The following is an 8,841-nucleotide window of genomic DNA, read 5'->3' on the forward strand; positions in this document are numbered from 1 at the left end:
TCCCATAATTTTAAATGCTTACAAGTACAGAACTTGTCTTTTTTTCTTCTGTTGAATCACAAAAGTCTTGATACCCCTGGATGCTCAGATCTTCCTGTCCATCATTGGATTTCTTATCCTTTCCCATCTATTTAAAATTCACAGTTTACATCAATTAATCACCTTTTGTATTACACAAACCACTTCGACTGAAAGAAATAGAAACAGTCTGACTTGTCATTTACTCCTTTTCTCTTTATCAACAACAACTGAAATGAGGTTGCAAGATTGGAAAAAAGACGGGAACTTGTGGCTTGTCATAATGTTTTAGTTTTGGGATGATGATTTGATTCACCTAACTATTTTTTCATTTTTTGTTGTATGGAAAGTTGAATGAAGTAATGGAATGAAGTTATGAACATAATAAAACAGTGAACTTGAATTAGCATTTTAAGCCTAAAGGAAAAGCTTAGGGTTTTATATATATATATATAGCAAAACTAGATCTATCTCCTTGTAGTGTAATTAACAAATCACAAGTTCCAAACTAGAATCTACCACAACGGACTCTCTCTCTCTCTTCTCTCTCTCTCTCTCTCTCTCTCTGAAGATAAAAGGAATATTATGTTCCTAATGTCACGAAACTCCAGCTTCCACAATGCCATTTAAAAATGCCCCATAGGCATTTGAAGTTTCTCTGTATTCTTCTCTTTTTAAATCTTGACTTGATAATACAAACTTTATGCAAAACCGGGAAAAACAACTACAGAACGTTCAGTAATGGAATTTTTGTGACAGCTACAGCTGTCATCTTTAGAAGCAGCATAAAAAATGGGAGGTTACAAAAAATACAAAATTTCCCTTCAGGACCTTAGGAACCTCTCAGACACCGTTTTCAGAAATGACATGAAGCAGAGGGTACATAACCACATCAAAGTTTCATAAGCTACTATATAACATCTGGCAGATTGAATCTCCAAACATGTGAAGTCAAAAAGGGTAAAAAAATATAGCAACATGAGCAGAAAATTAACCACCATGTAAAGTTCCTATGTACTGCTGTGAGTTTAATTGTTTATGAAAATTCCAACAATGGGAGTTGCTTATGCATTAATCAATGGCGATGATGAGAAAACCAACTGATACATACATGAGAAATACAGGGTAAAGTGCAAGTGCCTTTCTTCGTGGGTTTACAGCTGAACTCATGAAAGGATAGGCAGCCCACGAGCTCCAAGCCAGTGTCACAAATACCACAATCACTTTTATTATTACATTGTCCTTCAACATGCAGATGAAAGCTCCAATGTCTAGAGGAACGAGACAGTAACCCAGGAGGCTCAGACTTTGGAAGAAAATTATGTGTCCACCCTGTAACATCAAAGATGGAAATCACTTGCGATGTTGGCATGTGGCAGGCTTTTAAATTACCATAATTTGAAAATAATGGTACGCCAACATATATATTGAATTTCTCCATTCTATGCAACACAAACGTTTGACCAAATATAAAACTGGCAATATATCAGAGAAATTAAAGCTAGCTAATGTGTTCAATCCTGTGGGATGTAAGAGCATACACACACACACGGATTTGTGTGATTGTGCTTCGTGGAAAGGGCAGGATAAAGAAGCTATTACCAGCAGCAGGACATTCAGTGTCAAGATTACAGCACCAGCTGCGAGCAGTGCAAATGCAACAGCAAAAACCTCAGACTGGAAAATGACATGAAAACTGTTAGAGCTGAACAAACACTTGCAGCATTTTGCTCTAATAACAAATCAAATGTTCCTTTGAAAAGTAAAGAAAACATCGAGCAAGATGGGCAGCTAAAATCATCAAATCCAGAGTGGGATTATTAGTTTCTCAATATACATAGAATATGCTTCATTCATAACTGTCCATTTCTAGATCTTGCAAGAACAACAAGGTCAACTTCAGCGTTGCACAAAAACTGAAACATGAGAAGACATGCACAGAGACAGAAAATGAAAAGGAAATTACAACTCAACATCAACACCAAAATCACATATCAGCACTTAAATCCCAACTGAACTTTCTGATTGATCTAGCACATTCTGCCTTGGATATAATAACTATCAACATATACAAAGTCAAGAAGCATTGCAAGGCATTGACCAAATAGCAGGCATAAATATCAAATCATTGAATGTTCATGCAGTTGTTTTGGCCTTGCTTTTTGGTAACCATACAATTGCTTCAGTGCCACCTTGTAACAACTATGGATTCAATTGACCTTGTTGTTGGTTGGCCTGTGATGACCACACAGCAATTGATTAGCAATCATTCAAACACTATGTGAACACCACAAATAAGTTTTGTGACCACCACATAGCAAGGACAAAGCCAAGACGTTTGATAATGTTGCTATTTGTCACCACACAATAGCTTATATAGCATACGATGAAAAGTTGATCCAGGAAAGCAGGAAAAAAGGGCTATTTCTCTGTTTGTCACAACAGTTATATAGCCATCACACAGTAACCAACACCAGCAACAAACAAACCCAAAAAAAGTTTAACTTAGAGCTGCTTGGATCTCTTTTTAAAAAATTAGTATCGAACACTATTTTACATTTATTTTGTGTCAGAAAACCTATGATTCCATTTCATTTATTCTCTTTTTGATTAAAAGAAAAAAGATTCTACAGTATCTTGATAATTTTCTATTTAATAGCGGCATGAGATGACTTTCTCTTCTCTCTTCGGATCGGGCCAGTCACCTTCATTCGATGCGTATAGTTTTTGCTAGAGTGGGCGGCGCTGCCGCAGTATTTATTTCACTCAAGATTGGGTCTCTCTACCGGGTGTTCTGCCCGTGGCTTCGGGGGGGTATTCACATTTGGCATATGCCTGCTCTGACCGAGATCTTTGGAGATGATTCCGTCAAAAAAATTTTAAAAAAAGAATAGCCTATTCTTCTGTATCTCATATGGGTTTCTGTAATGCATTGTATGTCCCATAATAGGTCTCATTCTTCTACCCTTTTCCAGGAGTCGATGGCTATTCATAGCTATTACCTTGACACCAAAGAAGATGGAATTCGGTGGGTTCAAGAGGGCCTTTCTTAAGGCAAGCACTAGCTCCCTCATATCAGCAAAATGGTTGCAAATCAATCGATTTGGATGTCGACCGGCTGGCTGTTCATGTACCTTTATCGTTGGAGGCTCAAGTGGAGGCTCGTTTACTTATGTTTTCTCATATGAATCTCTTGTCTCCAGCTATCGGAGATCCCATTTCCGTACCAACTCAAGATAGCCCAATAGTGAAGATCCTTAGACCAACGGTTCCATTATTCTTGGTGGCTGCTCACGGGGCTTTCCCCTTGCTTAATTGGAAGGTTGTGCTCGACTAACTTCTCGCTAAATAAAGCAGGTTTTACATGAAGAAGATTTGGCTCAGCATGTTCTATTCGATACAGGTAGGAGAAGACCCCGACTCGGTATTCTTAAATCGGTATTCTTAAAAAAATAGAGAAATCAGAACATGAATTTCTGTCATTGTGTTTTAATGTTTTCTGGTCTTTTTATGCAATCATAGTTAATTTAGGGTCTGAATTTCCATGTTTTCTATCTAGAGTCAAAAGTCTTTAAAGAATTAGGAAGACCTAACAAAGTCCATAAGTTATTCTTTACTAATTATGATGTTCTACTCCAGGGATGAAAAAATGCTTCGCAGAAGTTTTATAAGCTTTCTAGCCATCCTTCAGATTGTGTGATGCAATCCTGATACTAAGCTATCTGATGAAACATTTGGGTACCTTCAAATTAATCCAGGCATAAAACCCAGAATATTTTTTTATTCTAGAAAAACCAACAAAAATTCAGACCTATTTTCACTTCCTTCAAACCCTACTTTTACAACCCTCAACAATTTCACAATCAATTGGCATAAACATGAAACCACAAAGCACAATTCACTTTTCATGAACAATTTACAGCACTCTGGTGTTCCTGTTGTCGGGCAGAAATTTCATTGTTCTCTGTTTTTGATCACTCAAAATTAAACATCTTGGTTCTTCAAACTAACAATTAGTTAACCATTGCAATCCTTTAGAGTCTTATAAGAATGTATTAAAATGCATTGTACACTGTCAAAGGTGTTTACATCTTGGTCTCAACCATCACGGAATGCACAGCATAGTAAACAATATTAAAAAATTTATCTTTAATGCATACATTTTCCACAAATCCACCAGAGAGGGACTAAATATGTACAGTTCCCACACTAAAAATCCTATTACGATGCAATGCTATGACGTATGCAACACAAACTAAGTGTTTTCCTGCAACATTTAACAAAGTAACAATAACATGCAGTCATTTTTATTAATTTTAGGTGACCTTTTTTGAAAAACAATAGCCCTCACGCTTGAAATAATGGACATTACAATAACATAACAGCTGCTGCGATTGTTACGGATGCAATTAACATGTCCCATTATATGACAGTGGCTACATGTCACGGTGCATTCAGATCATATTATGTGCCTGGGAGCCACAAATTCTAAAGCCAACATTGCTACCTCATCTCTCCAAACTATAGTTAAATATATCAGTACGGCAGTACCCATCATCTATCTCTGCCTTATCAATTCCTTCAAAACCGCATGAATTTGTAAGGAATAAAAAAAATGACTAAAAAGCTTACATTCCTACTAATTCCCATTCTTCAACTCTCACAGGCATACAACATTATCCTAAAGAGTTAAAAATAAATAAATAAATAAAATTTACTAACCTTTTTAACAGAAGCGGACCAAGAAAGAGTGAGTCCTAAGAAGACGATAAAGAAAAAGGGACCCCACAAATCCCAGTCTCTCAAGGCCTTACCCGGATCTTCACGATACGGGTTTGGAAACACAACCAGCTTCAAATTACTCAAAATCCTAGACAGATCTCTTTTTATCGTATCCCAAACTGGCTCCGTCAACGTATTCGGAAGGGACCCGAACCCGGTAGCAGCAATATTACCACCGGAAGAGTTACCAGTGCTAGGTGGCAGAGGAGGTAGAGGGGCGGAGGGGACGGCAGATGGCGGTTTTTGAAGAGTGGGGAGCTGTGCTTGAGCTGGAGGTGGAGGAAGATTTGATTGGATGAATGGAGATGAGGATACGGGTATTCGGGGCGGGCTTGGTGGACGGGCGGGTAGGACTGTTGAAGGACTGGATTGGATGGAGGAGTTGATTAGGTTCTCGATCTCGTCGATGTCTGATTGGGAAGATGCGTGGAGAGGGATCGTGTCGCTGTTATGCGACATTTTTTTTTTTTTGGTTATTTTCCGGAAAAATGTGTTGTTAGTTTTGTTTTCGCGGGAAAGTGATGGAAAATTGGGGAGTTTTTTCCAGATCTGATGGTGAGTTAAGCAGAGGATCTGGAGAGGGGATTCGCTGTTATATGGATCTTGAAGGTTTTTGTTCGTCTTTTTAGAGGTTGATAAACGTCGTCGTTTTGATATTGACGAGAAAGATAAATTAATGTTTGATGGTGGATGCTATTGGAGGTTGCTTTATTTTTTTTTGCATTTTTTTTAATTTCTTTTTAACATTTTAGTCCCACTTTTCTCAATGTTATCCTTAAAATATTTATTTAATTTTAAATTTATTTTTATAAATTATTTTAGTTTGCTTTTAATGAAGTTATCTTAGTTTCAAACAAACATTCTGATATTTAATGCGTATTTGGTTTGCACTTGATTTTATGAATATCTCTTCTTTTTTTATCGTATAATTAAGTAAAATTTATTTTTTAAAAAATAAACAAAAGTTTTCAAACCCAGTGTAATTTAAAATAATATAATATATTATCTTCTCAATATTAAAAAATAATCTCATCCTGATTTTTTTAAAGCCAAACAATGTTTTTTTTGTTGATTTTCTAGTTTACCTTGTGACCTGCTAAGTCGACTAGGTCATGTCAAGACAATTTTTTACATGTTTAATTTTAAACCCAAGCATGTCAAGGCATCGGGTAAGGAAGTTTCGAGATTGATATATTAAATCAGGTTTAATAATAATATTAAATAATCCCTTACAACTTGAATACTTTTTTTCTTTTGTTCAATTTTTTTTATTCAAGTCGTAGCTTAGTGCAACCATCTAAACTAGTTTTAACTAAAACTAATGGTTAGTTTTTCTTAATTAAATTATAATTTAAAATCATTATATTACTATTAACATTAAAAAAAACTAAAAAAAAATGGACTTTTACTAAATATTATTTGTTTGTTAATTGCAGAAATGTCATTATTGTAAGTTCTTACAATTGGTAGCCTTTTTCTTTTATATAATTTTTTGGGTTCTAGATATGGCTTCTTTACTAGCATATATATTATTTCTTACCTTTATTCTTATCTATATATATATAAATTTGTTTTATTAATTAAAAAACACCTAAACCTTTTTACTCTACTTTGATTTTCTAAAGACATCTAAAACCAACCACCTAGACCAATTTTCAAGAAAACAACCTTTCTCCATTACTTTTTTTTTTAGACTAGGGAGGAAAGCCCCCTAGTAAGAAAAAAAAAAAAAAAGGTACTCCTTTTCCCTATTTTAATAGCTAATACTTTTGTCTTTATTTTTTTTTTATAGTTAGAGAGATAAGTATAAAGTTAGAGATTAAGCACATCTTTAAGAACATAATCTATCTTCATTACTTTGTTTTTGGATTAGCTTGTGACACAAAAAAAAAAAAAAAATATATATATATATATATATATATATATTATATATATATATATATATATATATATATATATATATCCCTTCTCTCTATCTTGGTATCTAAATTTTTTTTTTGGTATCTAAATTTACCATTTAAAGTGTTTTAGAGGATGCTAAGAAGCATTTTATGGTAATTATTCTTATATAGGCAATGGAGTTTATTATTGTGATTATTATGTTCATTGTTTTTTCATGCACCATTATCTTTACTAGTTCACCTTAATAAGTGCAAGCATCCACAACCAAGAGAAGCTTTTAGTGGTAAGTTTGTCTATTCATCATTTTTTTTTTCATGATTTGTGCGAACATGTATATTGTAGTTGACTTACTATGTTATAGTGTATTGGTTCTCCATTCATAAACTAGAAGTATAAACTTTTGCATTGACTTGAAAATATGTCAGCTCCAACTCTTCTAAGCTATTGTGGATATGGAACAATCTTCAAAGGTAGAGGAAAGAAGTTTTGTGGCCACAATGAAATCAACAAAGAAGTTTTTCTTTTTCTTTTTATTTTTAGATGGTATTGATGCTTGGTTGGAGAAGAAAGTTTTTAATGGGATTAGTTTGGTAGCTAAGAAAACAAAGGAAATGGAGAGGAAAGACATTTTAGAATTTGATTGATTTTATTTTTATTTTTGTCATACCATGAAGGACACGACGATGAGGGTTTAAAATGTGAAGGAGAAAATAAAATAGTTGGAATCGCCACTTAATAATTAAAGAAAACTAGGGATCCTAAAATTAACACTAGTTTTTCTTTTTTTAGAGATTCAGGTATTGTGTTAGTTATGCTTAAGAAAAATAGACACCACTCTTACTACATCCTTTCAAATAAAAGGTTATTGTTGCTTGTGTTTTCCTAGATTGTTCTACGCTATAAAATTCAAAACTTATTCATGATTTATTTAAAACATGGCGTTGGTTCCTAAAAATAATATTTACCCTAAGTATGGGATGTGATCTTAGCTGAGATTTTTATGAAGAGAATTTATCTCAGGTTCAAAATGAATTAATTTCTCCCAAGTTCAAAAGGAATTGCAAGGGATATATTTGTTTTTGAATGTGAAAGAGAAAAAAAAAACTTGAGAGAGCGAAGAGAAGGGTTTCATATTATTTTGTACATATGAAAAGGAGAGAATGCCATTTTTTGTTTTTTGTTCTTATGAATTTTTTTTATATCCCAACCTTTGAAAATTTATTAACACGAAAGTAATAAACAAAATAATTAAAAATCATGAATTGGTTGAGAATTGATCAAATTGTGTTAAGAATGTATTTTAATGGAAATTTTTGTATTTATTTTCTATTTAAAAAAAAAGTAGAAAAAGTGATCGAAATGTGGGGTCAAAATCAACTTACATCAATTGTTACATATTGATAATGATTTGTTTTTATTTGATTGTGGCAAAAAAAAAAAAAAAGTTAACAATGTTCGAATGGTGTTTTGTGTTTATTGGTGTTTTATAAGATGCAACACAAGAATATTGAGTTGTAGTTAAAGTTGAAACATAATAAGTCTTGGTTTGGTGTATATTGAGGTGCGGTTATACATCTACAATTTTTTGTAAGATTGTAAAATATTTAGTTATTGTATTCAAGTATTAAGTGTTTTTCTTTAACACTTTTGTAATATTAGTATATGTTTTGTCCTCCAATCGAAGTGTCTTAAAAAATCAAATGATGTGATGGAATCCTTTACATTATTTTAAATGGTCATCTGGTTACTTTGAAAATATTGTTGGAATTTGAGCTTGTTCAAATATGAATGTTTGAATTGTACAAAAGATATTGGAAATCCATCACTTATCTAATTTGTAAGTTCATATTTCTAAGATGAATTTAAATGGTTTTCGAAGACTTAGAATCTAGAAAATAAAATGAAATGTGGACATTTTAGGTTAGATATTGGATATTGTGTAATAGAAATAATTAATGGTAGCCAGTAGTAATATATTGGTGACTAGCTTAATAAATATGTTTAAATCCATAGTGAGGTGTATTAGAAATAATAAATGAATGATATGTTTGATTTTTCTACATGCAAAAAAGAAGAAGCATAAAAGCATCTATAGTTGGCTTTTGTGATTGTATATGTAAAAGTAGTAACAAAACTCTT

The 8,841-nt window shown here is 33.2% G+C and overlaps 1 protein-coding gene across 1 annotated transcript; it reads right to left on the reverse strand.

Moving 5' to 3' along the window:
* Positions 1-898: 898 nt before the first annotated feature.
* On the reverse strand, positions 899-5,419 carry LOC118032473 (protein YIP4b). Its single transcript, XM_035037179.2, has 3 exons — positions 4,741-5,419; positions 1,621-1,695; positions 899-1,350 (listed from the first exon to the last, which is right to left on the reverse strand). Exons 1-3 carry the CDS (start codon positions 5,257-5,259, stop codon positions 1,090-1,092), a joined length of 855 nt encoding a protein of 284 aa, XP_034893070.1. The 5' UTR covers positions 5,260-5,419; the 3' UTR covers positions 899-1,089.
* Between the last annotated feature and the right edge of the window lie 3,422 nt (positions 5,420-8,841).

This window comes from Populus alba, chromosome 6, assembly GCF_005239225.2.
Source record: "Populus alba chromosome 6, ASM523922v2, whole genome shotgun sequence".
NCBI classification, from domain to species: domain Eukaryota; kingdom Viridiplantae; phylum Streptophyta; class Magnoliopsida; order Malpighiales; family Salicaceae; genus Populus; species Populus alba.

What these genes read in the sequence shown, in the direction of transcription:
- LOC118032473 (XM_035037179.2), bottom strand. Translation starts at nt 5,259, where the DNA reads ATGTCGCATAACAGCGACACGATCCCTCTCCACGCATCTTCCCAATCA. An exon ending in GGTCCGCTTCTGTTAAAAAG is followed by an intron (nt 1,696 to 4,740) that starts GTTAGTAAATTT and finishes GTCATTTTCCAG; the next exon opens with TCTGAGGTTTTTGCTGTTGC. An exon ending in CACTGAATGTCCTGCTGCTG is followed by an intron (nt 1,351 to 1,620) that starts GTAATAGCTTCT and finishes TTGATGTTACAG; the next exon opens with GGTGGACACATAATTTTCTT.